This window comes from Haliotis rufescens, unplaced genomic scaffold (genome assembly GCF_023055435.1).
Source record: "Haliotis rufescens isolate VD_foot unplaced genomic scaffold, xgHalRufe1.0.p SCAF_12, whole genome shotgun sequence".
Classification (NCBI taxonomy): Eukaryota; Metazoa; Mollusca; class Gastropoda; order Lepetellida; family Haliotidae; genus Haliotis; species Haliotis rufescens.
This window is the reverse complement of record NW_025963802.1, coordinates 32,742,159-32,758,869: the sequence shown is the minus strand read 5'-3', so window position 1 is coordinate 32,758,869 and position 16,711 is coordinate 32,742,159. Positions and strand designations below refer to the sequence as shown.

The following is a 16,711-nucleotide window of genomic DNA, read 5'->3' as shown; positions in this document are numbered from 1 at the left end:
GTTTTTACGATGCATCACGTCTGCACTAGCGCTTGATAACAGCCTTGTGTTTGGGTGATTCAGTGGTTTAAATCGCTGCTCTTGATATTGTTGATTAAACTTTGATACTATGAACAATATAATGTTATGTGAGAGGTTGCCTTTAGAACGGTAACATACTAATAGTATATAGGATGACATAAACAGAACAATGAGAAGTTCGTCCAGATTAGTGTATAGGCAACATTTAATAATTAAAATAATTACATTCAACAACTCCCCTTTTAAGTCCATTTTCCTGACTTATAAGTAAATGCAAGAACAATCGGCCGGAATACAATGTATAGTTCTTGTCCACTTCCGTATGACTATATAGCATACAATAAGCTATCGGGTCCCGTTTAGATCGGTTTGGGTGGCAGCCTAGATAGCCATAGAATAGTTTCATTTTGGAATCTCCCATTTCACTGGGGATCCTCTTCAATTTAAATGGAGTTACTCGTTACAATTCCGAACCTTCACGTGACTGTGTTTATGAACCATTGTCAAATAGTGGTGACATTAAATCTAGGAAACAATACGCGAAATCGCGCATGCAAAGAACGGAAAATTTGGTCAAGGCATTAAGTAATCCGCATGCGCAGAACGATTGATTTCAGTACTTCCGCTAAGCGCTTCGAGTGCAGCGTCAAACGCGGACCTGTAATCTAACACGCGGGGACTGACCAATGAAATCTGAGAAGTAGAAATACCGGTAGACGCTGTTGCTTGATTGACAATGTCAATCAAGAAAGGGAGGAGCTTAACGCTATCGTTCTCTCCCAGTAAATTCCGATGTCAAATAACGACGTTATTTGGACGGAAAAACGATGGTTTGAAAACGTCCAAATAACGTCGTTTTTCCGTCCAATGACCATATACGGAAAAAAACGACGTTTTCGTGTTTGCAGTGAATATAGTTACATGTTTTTTCCTCTAGAGGAATTGGTGGTCGACTGAATCTTCCTAATTCAATTTGAAGAGGTAGAGTGCCACATCTCAATTTAGCAAGATTACTTCTATGTTGTCTGCTTCTGATTAATTTAACGTATGGTTCTGTGCAGGGATTAACTTTAAATTTCCTATAGGCACGAAGCTTATTACCGTTGGCTAGTCCCCGGTCATTCCACAGGTCGTTAAACCACGTAAAGAGTTCATATGGATTTAATGTTCCTTAATGGTCTTAAAATCTTGATTTTGACACCTGCAGTATATTTGTGATATCGATCTAGGATTTACATCTTATTTGGACCACATAGCGATTTTTATGAACTATTCTGTCTTGTTCAACGATCGACAACTTCTTACATAACCTAATGACTTCAATTCTCTGCAGGGTAAGCGAAGACAGCCAACCCATCTCTCCCCTCACAGCCAAGTTAGGGGTTTTACATCTGACGCCCAAGAAAAAACGGCATGCAGGCATGCACGGTGCTGGACGTTATTTAAACATCTAAACTCTCTTAGACCCCAGATTCCGGACCCGTAAGACAAAATTGGTTGTACGAATTTACTATATAAAGTATTATAAACTTCAAATGCCATTCCGCCCATAGTTTTAAATTTACTGATAATAACACCACGAGCTCTGTTAGCCGACTTAGCTAACTCCTTGGCAGCAAAATTAAAGTCAAGATTGACAGAGAGATGAATAATCGCAGGTCGGGTCAGTATAATTTCATTGGTTAATTATAGTTTGCCATTTTGTAAACAGTTTTTGAAAAGATGAAAGAAATGATGGTGCAGAAAAAAGACCAGCAATTAACACTATAACCGTGATGTAATCGCGTTACTCAATACAATCCATAAAGAACAATATATAGGGCGCCCTTTACTATTTATTCCATATTTTATATCAATAATTCATTTATGGGTACCAAAGAATGAATTTATATCACAAAAAAGATTTTGTTATACAATGAAATGTTTATTGATACCGCAAATCGATTTTTAGATATCAATAACATAATTGATCAAATAATGTACTTTATCATCTAAAAAATCGAATAAGGTATGATATCTAGAGCCTTCGTCTCCGTGACGTTATGCCCATTTTTTACAGTTCGTGTTGATAGGTACAATGTTAGTATAACATTTACAATTATAGTCATATTCAGTCGACAAATTGATAAATACTCAAAAACAAATGACTAGTAAACTAATAATGTACGTTGAAAATAATATATTGTTAATGCCAAAATGATTTATCAAGGATCAAGTGGAAGATATATCAACAGTAGCGCTGGGAAACTATTCAACAAGCCCGTGAAAACAAAAGTGCTTTTGCTCAATGTTTTTCTCTCCTGTCGGCCATTATGCAACGGCCATTTTATACACAACCCCGCGCTCACGTCAACAGGTCTCTTCCTGTGGTACGGTAATTAGTATAACCCTCTCGCTCAAGCTGTATCTTCCATGATATAACCTACTCTCATTAATTAAATGCTGCTCTTTTCCAGCGTCATAGCTGAGACAAAGAGACCCAACCATCATAAAGTAATTAGGGTCCAATAAAAACAATGCCCGCCAAGCCTCCTAAACATAATCACTGAAAGTCGGACTACAGACATTTAATGTCAAATCAGAAAAAAAACACATTTGAATGGCAATTACATTTGCTAGTATCGTGTATTCTCTTGACACCATCGCAAAACATGTAGAAGCCACACCAGTACTCATATTTTCCTACATCTAAATATGAGACATCAGCAAGTACAAACAAAAACATGTGTATTAGCATTTTTCGTCAGGATATCAAAAATGTCTCTCCTTGTTACCACCACCAAGTTCAGCTTAAACTGGGTCCTCCTCTGGTCAAAAGTTTGTTCCCCCTCTAATGAGTGTGTCACGCGTTCCACACGGTGACCAATCGGGTGCACACGTGTTGCGTAACGTTGTGCCCACTCGTGTGAGGGGAATGAACTTCTAGCCAGTAGTGATGTACGTCGTTCATCGATAGTCGAATACATGACCATAAACAGAACATGACAATAGAGACTAATAGGACAACAAGCACAATACAAACGGCCCACTTCTTCTTTTGGTTTGGTTTGTTCTTGTTCTGCTTACACTTCACGTTTTCGTCCTCCTTGAGTCTTTGTCCAATGTGGGCAATGACAGATTGCTTTTTGAGATACTTCTCTATCAGTATTTCGGGGTCATCATGATAGTTGTCATAAGTATCTCCCTCTGGTTTGGACTTAGAGCATACATCATCCCGCTGCTGTATACATTCCTTTGTAAACTTTCTAATATCTTTGACCTTGGCTTTGTCGATATAGTTCAGAAATAAACGAATGTCTAACTCCAGTTTTTGCCAACCTGCTGCTGTCTCGTTATAGAGTTTCTCTTTCTTGTCCAAGTATTCAAGAAGAAAGATTCTGCCAGTTTCAAAGGTAGTTGCAAATCCAGAGACTAATCCTATGACCGTCTTAGAGAAGAGAACCCAATTTTTATTATCACCCACGGGGAGATACTGACATAGATTAGCAGCAGCCACACCCATGACAATGCTAGCTCCAATCAGTGTCCAAAATGCATAGTTTCCGTATTTTGTTGCCCGTTCGAACATCATGTAAGAGGCCATTAAACTGCGAATTCTCAATTCTTCTAACATCTCCACATTCCCTTTTCTTTCTTCTTGAGACATTCAGTTATGTGAAAAGGGTCAACACGCCTGAAGGAGAAAATGCAGTGAATTATCATTCAATTAAACAATGTCTTGAACGTACAAACCAAATGGGATTTGAAACCGAGAACAGTATGAATATTTGAAAGAGTGAGATTTTTCCGCTGCTTTGAACACATATTCATTTATGACATGGCGCGCTAACGTATGGTGCGAGCAAGGGTATGGTGCAAATAAACTCTCTCTGTCTTTGTGTTACAGGCTGGTCACAGTGAATACGGTAAATGAGGTAGAAGGAAACACACCTAAAAGTCTCTGTGGGGGTGGCGTTGTAGATCCATGTGAGTGGAGTTGCAAAGATCGACTCAAGGAATGTGTACCGTCATGCGATATGCGTTAATCAGGAGGGACGGGGATTGATCATACAGACATGTATGCTTCCTTGTAGCACACAGATCATACGCGTTATACATTCGGAAAACTTGTTAAGTAGTTAATACTAAATGTAACAACAATAAGACGAACTCAATTATTTATTTATCATTTATCGATTATTGAACACGTATTGATAAACAAGCTGACGGTCGTCACTGCTGTCAAAATAAAACCTGGACTCAACCGCGAAGAGGCTCAGCCTCTTGTCCAGTAGCATGCCAGACGTGCAGCTGGATGATGTGTGATGTTTCCAAAGTTCCAGAGGGGCGGGGATTGAGGATGTGCAGTGGTGAGTAACGCCTCTCCCCCACTTCCTTCTAACACACAAATCACTTACACATACGGAAAACTTAAACACGAAGATTCTATTACATTTACACGCGTAACAACACTATAATGAGCTCATTTGTTGGTTCATGTGTAAATGGGGGATATTTGGACCCAGTTCCTTGCGCAAATAATCAAATACCCTGCCCAGTTACTAATTGTAGACTACTGTTTGGGGGCTTTTGCGATCACTGAACATGAAGTGCCAATTTAGAAATGCACCCTCGTTAAAAAAAGCTGTGTCGGCCCTTGCTATTAACCTGTGCAGCCCAGACTTTCAGTTTTTACATATTTGTGTTTTTTTAGTTTGGAAATTTTTTTTGTCATATAGAGCCACAGTTCCTTTTTAATTGAGTGAGTGAGTGAGTGAGTGAGTGAGTGTTGACTTACATCACAATGAACAGTTTTGCTTTGTCACGATCCCACCACCCCTGCTCTTAGTTCAATAGCTCATATTTACCAATTATAATGGACATGGTTTAATTAATGTGAAGGCTCTTCGTGAATTGTATTGTGCACTTCTTTACACATTTATTTGTCTGATGATTCTCATGTGAAGCTCGTCAAGACTTATGATTAAAACAAGGCATTCCGCAGTTTTCTTAAACGTGCCAAGGATGTGGGACGTAATATCAATGTCAGTGTTAATTATGTTGATGGTTTTGTACTGCTGGACGGTACAGAAATGAGTGTCAACCAAGCGAAGTGCCATATCAAATCGGCCAAGACTCAATTTTTTCAGGGACAGGCTATTTGAACGACCACTGCATCGCGTTTATGTGTTGTGTTTTGAGAAGATCAGCAACCCTGCAGAGTCCTTCGCTTGGATAAAGTCGCCTGGCCTGTAAAGTGAAACAGAAGGCTTTCTGTTTGCAGCTCAAGACCCGTCACTACACACATTAATCTTTCAATGTGGGATTTTGCATCAAAATGTAAATATGAAATGTAGATCATGTACGGTGGCCCATAAAGGACATGATTCTGTTTTTCAATATTTTGATATTTCACTTACTTTCATCGGAACCTTTTGCAAATTAACACAATTTGTCATACAAATATGTGATAAAACATGTGTAAAAACAACCGAAAACATGGAAAATGTACTTTCAAGTAGCTATTGAATGTTGAAATGTGAAGCGAAAATGTCAAAAAACTAAAATGAAAGTACAGAAAACTATTTCCAGTGCGGTGATAATATGTCCACCGCGGTTTAAATATTATCACCGTGGTGGAAATAGTAGCCGCAACCCGCTATGCAAAGCGGCGTTAAACCCAAGTTGCTCACTCACTCATTACTCTTGTGTACGGTTCCGGTTTTTTTAACTCGGTTTGTGTTTAGATTTGAAGTATGTTTAGAAGAATGTGACTACATCATGCAACCGTATTATCCTTTTGGAAAATAATTGCAAACTACAGACAAACCTATTGATTGCCTATGTATCCAAAAACAAAGAACATATACGAGTTTATAATCTCTGCCGGAAGTTAAGAAAAACTGTTAAAACAATAAACCATGCAGTGCCGTAAGCCGTTTGAAACGGAATGAATCATCACACATTACACACAGTGAACTACTTGAAACAATACTGTGATCAACCATGCACAGCAAGCGCCATACATGTGATTATGAAGAAAACTAATAACAGATTTCTAGTATCAAACCCGTTGTTTTACATGTGTTGTCTATTGAACAAAGTCATAATTTATAGAAACTTGGTATATACTCGTGTTGAACAATAAGTTGCAATTACAGTGTGAAGGGAGAACGATTGAGTGCACGATACATATGCACTCACTCTCAATGATGCAGCTTGAAAAAGAAACGATGTATAACATTGCAAGGTCAGTGCGTGATAAAGCTCGATACTACGCCTATAGCTGAAGGAAGTAATCGCTCAATGCGCAAGTTTATTCTTACAACACATAGACCGGTTAACTTTAACGAAAGGAGATATATTTCCCCTAAAGAAATACAGAATGTGACAGGCGATTGGTTAAAACATGTCCAGATTAAGTAGATCTCATTTCATTTAAAAACTTTCGTCAAAACCAAACTAACCCTTCTGATAATAGTAATAATAATAAAATTATTGTTAATAATAATAATAATAATAGCTGCATGCAGCAATGGCAGGCTCCAAGTAACACTGCGCACAAACGTCCATGTTCGAATCCTCATCGGGCTTGCTTGTGCTAACGCTATGAAATGTAAGCACCGCTTGCGGACATCGCCGCTACGACATTTGCATGTGCCGGGGTGTCCAAGGGTGTTCTACACCCTTCTCCGACCTCGAATCCTCATGTTGAATCATTAAAGGGTTTGCTTGTACCAACGCCGTCAAACTCCGATTGCAGGACGTCACAGCTACGTAATTTGCTACCTTTCAATAGTTCTGTAGAGAACCTTACAAGATATGATCTTTAAAGTAAAATTTCAGTGAAAAAAATGATCAAAATAAAAAATCCAATATGGCCCCAACTTAAAAAGATATCCAAAATCGGCTAACAAGTTTTGATGTGTTATGTATGGAGACAATTCTCAGAAAGTTTGAAAGCATTTCATGCCGTGGACTCGGAGTTTGAAGACATGTACCCAAAAGACACTGTGAAAAATGTGAATCCAATATGGCTGCAAATCACGTGACCAATGACCAAAGTCAAAGAACAAAACATGTCAAGCAACTCAAGCAGAAGATACATGCAAGGTTTGAAAGTAATCGAACAAGCGGTTGAGGAGCAATAGGACGAAAGATATCCTCAAAAAGTACTTGTTTTTCCGTTATCTACCCTTAGTCATCTGGCCTACGACCTTGGGATTTTGACGGGCACTAGTATTCATCCTCTACACACACATGAGAAATTTGAAAAAATCGAACCAGTGGTTATTTTGCTAGGTCTGGTACAAAAAATCGGCGGAATAATAGATAATACTTTATAAGGATAATAATAATGATAAATCGATCGATTACAATAGGGCTATACAGCCTTTCAGCTTGGAGCCCTAATATAATATAATAATATGAAGAACATTTCTATAATAGAAGTATGAATTCAAGCACTATATAACAATAGATTGTTGTAATATAAATCAACGTACCACCATAGCAATATAATAGAGAATGAACAGAGAACCACAACATCCTGTTAACATTCGAATTGCTAAATGAAATGTTGACGGTGGTAAGTTTAATCAAGTCTTTTTAAGGATTGACGGTGTATTTCTTTCGGTTCATCGAGGTATGAATCGGAAAACCGATGTGCAAACTGTATGAATCCGAGACCAAGACTGACTGATCTTCAGACAACTGTGATATAACAGTGACATTGCCGACCGTGGAGAAACAATGATACTCACGTTTAACTCCTGGCTGTCCTGTCGTGTGTATATACTGACTGCTAAAACTATTTATTACCGATATGAATTATAACAAATAAGGTTATCCGACATATAATCAACCAATGACATTTGACTTGTTTTTTCCCCCTTCTGTAGGACGTGTGTTTTCCGCGTATTCTGTTATCAATTTTCCTTATTTTATTATCAATTTTCCGTATTTTGTTAAACGTTTTCCTCATTTTATATTACATCTCCCTATGTGACCTATAAATCCTTGTTATCAAGTGATATTATCTTTGCTATGCAACATTTTTACGTGTTACCTGTTTATCATGTTTATTCAGAGATATTGAGGTATGTATTAATGCCCTATGTGCATTCCGTGGCGGATTATGTCCCCAGCACCCGAGTTCGTCTCCTCGAAGCGATTTCGTGGAAAATTAGGACCCAACCTCATGCTTGTCTCCTCGTAGGGACTTCCTGACAAACTTGGTTCCCAGCACAGCATGCATGTCAGCTCGTCGAGATTCCGTGACAAAATAGATCACCAGCACTGCATGCATGTCTCCTTATAGAGTTTGAATGACGAAACAGGACCCCACTTCAAGCTTGTCTCCCTGAACGGATTCCGTGGCAAAATAGGTTCCCAGCACAGCATGCATGTCTCCTCGAAGGGATTCCGTTACAAAATAGGACCCCCACGTCATGCGTGTCTCCTCGTAGAGATTCCGTGACAAAACAGGACCCCACCTCATGCTTGTCTCCTTGTACGGATTCCGTGGCAAAATAGGTTCACAGCACAGCATGCATGTCTCCTCGTAGAGATTCCCGGACAAAATAGGACCTCACATCGTGCTTGTCTCCTTGTACAGATTCCGTGGCAAAATAGGTTCCCAGCACAGCATGCATGTCTCCTTGTAGAGTTTGAATGACAAAATAGGACCCCACCGCATGCGTGTCTCCTAGTAGAGATTCCGTGATAAAACAGGATCCCACCTCATGCTTGTCTCCTTGTACGGATTCCGTGGTAAAACAGGTTCCCAGCACTGCATGCATGTCTCCTCGAAGGGATACCGTTACAAAATAGGACCTCACATCATTCTTATATCCCCATGGGGATTCCCTTTCAATAATAGTACCTAGCATCGCATGCTTGTCACCTCGTAGGGATTGCGTGAGAAAATAGGACCCCACCTAATGCTCGTTTCCGCATAGGAATTCCATGGCAAAATAGTTCCCCAGCGCCGCATTCGTGTCTCTCGGATGGATACCGTGGCCAAATATGTCCCCAGTACCGCATTCTTGTCTCCAGTGTGATTCCGTGGCAGAATAGGTCAACAGCACCACATTCTTGTCTACAGGATGGAAACCGTGGCCAAAATTGTCCTCAGCATGTTTGTATCGTGTGGGATTCCGTGGCCTCCGCCTCTGTGGTTTGCGGAGAACTCAAGATTTGATTCGATTACCTGACGCCAAATAAACCCCACTTTACCTCACCTCACCTACTATTTACTTGCCTAAATTGACGAGAACAAAAGACAGCCGTCCAATCAAATAAATCTGTGCTTTTTCAGATGTAGGAGCAGCAGTGGCGGTGACGTCACTTCCAAAACGAAATGGAACTGAGATTCCATACTCTAGACTATTGAGGATGCTGGAAATGGTATTTGTCGTTTCCATTTTGTTTCGTTCCTTCGTTATTGACTCTAATAGTATAATATTGTAGACTATATCCGTGTATGTGCACATAGCTCTATATCGTTAATACGTTATCCGTTAATAATGTATGGAGAACAAAGTACATTGAAGGAGTCCTGTAACTAACAGGATCTGCTACTCGCGGGTTCGAACCCCAGATTTGCCTCAGTTGCTCAGAGGAAGAGCAACAGCGGTTGTTTTGTTCGACTGCAGTATGTTGCTAAATGCCGTACGCTGAGCAACAGGTACAGTTTTTACTCTGCAAAAGCTGGAGAATTTCATTTTCAGAAAATCAGTGGAACATTTTCTTTCGGTAAACTAAAGGAAGACGCTTCTGTATAATATTTTCTGGAATAGATAATTGTTTGTCCCCACCTCCTTATACCAGATGGCCGGCTTTTAACTACAAACGATTGAATCAAGTTCATCGTTGTCATTGTGAATGGAAGGCGGTTATGAAAGAATACTGCATTAGTGAAACACATCAATATACGGAAATGGTCACAGCGATCTATAGCTTTGTCAGCATATATTACAGTATACAGGTGAGAGGCTTAGTGCCTGGTGGATTGTCCCGGAGCTGAGCTCCTCCCGACTAGGGTGTTAGTAAAATATAAATAAAGAAATAATAGACGACTTGGTAAAAGATCACAGTTTTATTATTTATCAGATGTATATAGTCAACGAGAGACAATCTAAAGTGGATGGACTCCAATTGTCATAAGCAAAGATCACTGACGAATAAACAATGAACTATGTGCAAGCGCGTTAACTATGGACGCGAAAACCAGTTATTCCATAAGATGAATGAATGAATGAATAAAATCTATATTTCCTCCAGAATAAAAATCCGATGATTTGCAATATCTCTGATATTCTCAGAGCCAATGAGTGAGTGAGTGAGTTGGGTTTATCGCCGCTTTTAACAGCATTCCAGTTATATCATAGCGTGTCAGCTGAATGTGGGAGGAAAGCCCGAAGTGATGCAGGTCTCAGACGTTTACCACTTCGGTGAAACCCACGAGCACGGGTATGGTGCTAACAAACCTAGAAACATAATCGGGGCGAACCGGGATTCGAACCCACGATCATAGGTTTCTGGCGTGCCAAGCGGACGCAATCCGGGACAGCGAATCGAGGCGCCTTAGACGACTGGGCCACCCGTGCCCCTTTTTACCTCGGCCTTGAATGACTCTGGCAAAGTGTCGTTGAGTATTCTCTATCTGAATAGTATTTGACCACGTATACCGCTTTGCAGCTAACAGGCACAGAAGCTAGTAGAGAGAGCCACGCGGTGCCATATTGTAGCTACGGTGGCCCATAAGGGACATGGAGTATGTTTTTCAATATTTTGATATTTTACTTACTTTTATCATAACCTTTTGCAAATTAACACGATTTGTCATACAAATATAAATAGATCGTTAGATGGCGTCAATCATGATATTTCTCATAAGTATCTGCATCTGGTTTTGACTTAGAGCATATATTGTGCCGTTCCTGTATACATTCACTTATAAACTTTCGTAAACATTTGTTCGATGTTGTGTTGATTGAGTTTAGAAAAAGACGAATGTGAGAGAAAAGCGGAGAATGCAATATCGGCATTACAATGCATTTTCATTCTAATTCATGGAAATAAATTCTGTTTATAAATTAATCATCATAAATCTCACATATGCCTTTGTTTTTGGTGTTTGGTCAAGTGAAGTCGGTGAAAACTTTCTTTTGCCCGGTAGTTTATATAGTGATATAGCATTGCCGACTGAGGAGTCACATTGCACAACGTTACTCATGCACAACTCCTGGCTGTCGGCTCCACTCCTGGGTGTCCTGTCGCGTGCATGTACTGTACAGTTCTTGTTATATCAGTCACGTGGTAGACTTCTACAAATATGAAATACAGACATGACACCAAATAAGTTTATCAGTCGTATCAACCATTGACAATTGACTAATCTGTTTGTTTTCCTTCTGTAGGGCGTGTCTGTTTCCCTGTATTATCCATTTTCCTGATAAAAGATTCATATTTACTTTAATGACCCCTAAGTCCTTGTTAAGTCTGTCTTACAGACCCTGATACCAATATATGAATTACAGCCCATGCAAGTCTATAATGTTTGGCAAGTCTAGATTACTGCAGTATCAGAATCTGTATCAGTATCTGAAAATGAAGACAGTCTCTTGGCTCCTTATTATTATATTTTTTTTTCTGTACGATATGTTTATTTCAGAGACTAGATGTTAGTTTAGTCCTTGTTATCAGGAGATAGTATTTTTCCTTAGTCAATTATTTTTAAATGTTCTATATCATGCTTTCACTCGTATATATTAATTTGTGTTGTCCTAATAACTGTGATACTGAGGGTAGAATACGTACCCAGTGCCCGTTTCCTGTTGAAAGGACTTAAATGGGGATCGTATGGTCACAATGGCTAGTGAGAATTACAACTTATCACCAAGAATGACCAACACAACGTTGATCTTAAAAATGACGTGCTGTTTATCTGATACTCAATTTTCCAGAGATGTGTGTTTGAATGTGCTATGGGTATTCCGAAGCAGAACGAAAAGGTCCCCAGCGCCCCATGCTCGTCACCTCGTAGGATTTCCGTGGCAAATGTGAACCAAGTGCTGCTTGATTGTCTCTTCGAAGGGATTCCGTGGCAAAACAGGTTCCCAGTACCGCATTCTTGTTATCTCGTGGGATTCCGTGCCTAAATAGGTTCCCAGTACCGCATTCTTGTCTCCTCGTGGGATTCCGTGCCTAAATAGGTTTCCAGTACCGCATGCTTGTCTCCTCGTGGGATTCAGTGCCTAAATAGGTTTCCAGTACCGCATGCTTGTCTCCTCGTGGGATTCCGTGCCTTAATAGGTTCCCAGTACCGCATGCTTGCATAAAGCACAACTCCTGTTGTTTCTCCCTATAAAAATATTTGTAATTGGGAGTTATAATAACCAGACGTTTCCTAATATGAAGGCATATATTTTGTCATATAACTAAATTTCAATCTCAAACAAATAACTAAACCTTCATAATACCCAGGAGGTCTCAGCCTAATTGAATACCAGTACACCTAAAAGTTTCAAGGAAAATAAAAAGACTTCTGAGGTGAGGTGGTGAGGTGAAATGGAGCTTAACGCCGCGTTAACGTGTATTTGTGACCCGGGGTAGAATAGGTCTTTAGCTACTCATGCTTGCTGTAGATATGCAACTATGCTTTTCGTAAGAGGCGACTAACGTGATCTGGTAGTCAGGCTCGCTGACTTAGTTGATGTATGTCATGGTATCCCAATTGCGTGGATTGATGCTCATGATGGATTACCCTGTCCAGACTCGATTATTTTTCCGCCCGCCGTCATATAGCTGGAATATTGCTAAGTGCGGCGTTAAACAACAATCAAACGAAACGTTGTTGTTGTTGTTTTGTTTGTTGTTGTTGTTTTTGTTTGTTTTGTTTTTGTACGTGTGTGCGTGCGTGCGTGCATGCGTGCGTGCGTGCGTGCGTGCGTGCGTGCGTGCGTGCGTGTGTGTAAATTTCATAGAGGTAGCCCACTGAGACGCAGTACACTCCGGGCCGTCCAGTCGTAGCTTTAACCCCTTAATGCCGAGCGCCTGGCAGGGTAACAAAAAGTACCATCTTTTGACGTCTTTTGGTATGACGAGGCCGGGGATCGAACACCGGACCTTCCGCTCTCCGGGCATTAACTCGACAATGCTCTTATTGAAGCGAGGCACAATCTTCCCTTGGCAACGTTGGCAACCATTATTAAGAGCATCAGTCCGATGTGCCAAATACGCGATACTGAGAGCTTTTTTGGACAATATAAAATATATTATGTGTAAAATTCATTATCTGCATCAAGTGTAGTATATCTTCAAAACAACGGAAATGAAATATACCCTGGAAAGTATATTTTATGCTGTCTTATGTTGTCTACATAAGGTATTCGAGCTGATTTGTTTTTCTGTCAAGTCGTGTCCCACGCCCAACGATGACCCCGGCTTTATTGGTGTTGACAAAGGAGAACATATCGAAATACTTGTGAATTTCACTCTTTGAAATGTAACATGTTTACAACTTTACACATGCTAATACCATTCAACAGATACATAATAGCGGATAAAAGTGAAACTTTTTAATTTCATTCTTTTGATCATTTGTTTCAAAGAATCACTGTTTACATGTTGTGTTGTGGCAACACCAACCAATTCAAACACCGTAGTTGTAGGTTTATGTTTGAACATGACCAGGAACATTCGTTCAATAAAAACAAATCCTGGCTGACCTTTATCGTCTTGTGCATGACGAGAATAGTGAAAGTGGGTTCACAGTAATGCATGCTTGTCTCTCTCTGGGAGGCCGAGTCAGGGGCAAAATATGTCACAAGTACTACATGCTTGTCTCACTGTGGGAAGCCGTTGCAAAATATGTCACCACTAGTGCATGCTTGTCTCCCTGTAGAAGTAAGTGGCAAAATATGTCACATGTAGTGCATGCTTGTCTCCCTGTCAGAGTCAGGGGCAAAATATGTCTATAGTACTGCATGCTTGTCTCCCCGGGGGAGGCCGTGGCAAAATATGTCACCACTAGTGCATGCTTGTCTCCCTGTAGAAGTAAGTGGCAAAATATGTCACATGTAGTGCATGCTTGTCTCCCTGTCAGAGTCAGGGGCAAAATATGTCTATAGTACTGCATGCTTGTCTCCCCGGGGGAGGCCGTGGCAAAATATGTCACCACTAGTGCATGCTTGTCTCCCTGTAGAAGTAAGTGGCAAAATATGTCACCACTAGTGCATGCTTGTCTCCCTGTCAGAGTCAGGGTCAAAATATGTCCATAGTACTGCATGCTTGTCTCAATGTGGGAGGCCGTGGCAAAATATGTCCATAGTACTGCTTGCTTGTCTCCCCGGGGGAGGCCGTGGCAAAATATGTCCCCAGTACTTCATGCTTGATGTGTATTCAACTGAGAAAAAAGATGGATTATCTTTGAAATAAATGAAATAGTATCTACATTTGGGAAACAAGACGATGGAATATTGTTATTTATATGATTTTATTTTCAATCTTATTAAATAACTACAAGTATATTATAAAGCAAATAAATATTAAGATGAGCACTACGCTCAAAATATATTCAATAATGCAGGACGTTGTGTAGACAAATTGCAAAACGTATGTTCGATCCATTTCCATCTTATAAATGGTTAACATTCAGAATCAGAAAGCGACAGTAAACATTTTCAGGACGTACATTAACAATAAAGAATTCAAACCATGTTTGCATACTAAATGAAAAAACACAAAGTGATCTATATAACATTGTTGGTGGAATCAGCGCTCACCTTAAAAAGAGTTAAATTATATTACATGTTTAAAAAGTAACATTAAACGTTAAAAAGCATTTGTGATCGATATGTGAAAATGTCAGGTTTATAATAAAAGATAACTACATACATAAAAGCGACAAAACCATTTCCATATTCATAAGAAATCTTTGCTAGAAGCAGAGTCAAGTGTGTGATTCTGACTATATCATGAATATTGTTTTTACTGTTTTTACTTTTTTATGCAAACTGTGTGAGTGGCGGATGCTACCACTACAGCAGGATATGTTAACCCTTTTGAGCGAACACTGGATGATTGAGTGTTGTTTTATGCCACTGTTGGCATTTTCCTGTATAAGAAAAAAGGATGACACCAGATTTGGGCTTCACACGTTGTACCTAAGTTGTTAATCGAACCTGGGTTTTCTATGTGACCCCGCCGTCTACAATTAGAGACGGTATAGCAGGACATGCTTACCTTTTTTTGCGAATACATGACGTCATTGATTTTCAGTGATCTATTTACATAATGTTTCCGCCACTATTTTGCCTTTTGCCTGACGTCAGCTCAGGTTTAAAGTGGCGTGGGACAATTGTCAGTTCAAAAGTCAGTATCGGTGCTCAAAAGAATCTGTTCGGCGGATAATTGAGACTGATTATTCCCTGGCTTTGACTTTTATAGTTTATTAATCGCTATCAAATAGTGCTGATGCTAGGTGAACATATTCTGCCCCACCGATTGCGCTCGTCACAAATACATGCAGATGCAAGTCAACTGTTTATCTGATAAACAAAACAATACATGGAACATATTGTACAAGTCACAATAGTGAATTGCATCGGACATCCTTGTGGTCAGTGGTGCGTCAGGTTTTGAAATGTCTTCCGTCGAAAGACGCTTTTTGAAAGCTTCGTACCTCAAAAAGGTGTGGAAAGTAGGCGCCAAAGGCTGTAACTGATTGAAAATTGCTCGACATAAAGGGAATGTTAGATATTGGAAAGTTGAATACGTGTCAGGTTGGAAAGATAAATCAGTCATCTCAAAGTGCTTCTCGAGAGGATTTCTCCCTGTCAAGTTCTTCTCTAATTTGTGCGACTACGGATTTCTTTTTTATATATGGCCTCAAAATGTGACCGGATTCTTCGTTGTACTTTCTGTATATGTCCTTCTCTGTTTTTGCCAGACAGCATATCTCTCTCCGTTCTTGGGTAGAACAGTTAGAACTAGGGTGTGTTGGGTAGGACAGATAGACCTCGGGTGTGTTGGGTAGGACAGAAAAATCTCGTGTGTGTTGGGTAGGACAGATAGATCTTGTGTGTGTTTGGTAGGACAGCTAGACCTCTGGTTTGTTGGGTAGGACAGATAGATCTCGGGTGTGTTGGGTAGGACAAATAGATCTCGGGTGTGTTGGGTAGGACAGATAGATCTCGAGTGTGTTGGGTATGACAAATAGATCTCGGGTGTGTTGGGTAGGACAGATAGATCTCGGGTGTGTTGGGTAGGACAGATAGACCTCTGGTGTGTTGGGTATGACAGAAAGATCTCGGGTGTGTTGGGTAGGACAGATAGACCTCGTATGTGTTGGGTAGGACAGATAGACCTCTGGTGTGTTGGGTAGGACAGATAGACTTCGTATGTGTTGGTTGGGACTGATAGACCTCTGGTGTGTTGGGTAGGACAGATAGACCTCGTATGTGTTTGGTAGGACAGATAAACCTCGGGTGTGTTGGGTAGGACAGATAGACCTCGTATGTGTTGGGTAGGACAGATAGAACTCTGGTGTGTTGGGTAGGACAGATAGACCTCGTATGTGTTGGGTAAGACAGATGTGATCTTGTGTGTGTTGGGTAGGACAGATAGACCTCGTATGTGTTGGGTAGGACAGATAGACCTCTGGTGTGTTGGGTAGGACAGATAGACCTCGTATGTGTTTGGTAGG

The 16,711-nt window shown here is 40.2% G+C and overlaps 1 protein-coding gene across 1 annotated transcript; it reads right to left on the bottom strand.

The window, feature by feature from the left end:
* Positions 1–2,023: 2,023 nt before the first annotated feature.
* LOC124117597 lies at positions 2,024–7,811 on the bottom strand. The gene is made up of 2 exons (XM_046479559.2): positions 7,764–7,811; positions 2,024–3,694 (listed from the first exon to the last, which is right to left on the bottom strand). Exon 2 carries the CDS (start codon positions 3,665–3,667, stop codon positions 2,864–2,866), a length of 804 nt encoding a protein of 267 aa, XP_046335515.1. The 5' UTR covers positions 3,668–3,694; positions 7,764–7,811; the 3' UTR covers positions 2,024–2,863.
* Positions 7,812–16,711: the final 8,900 nt, after the last annotated feature.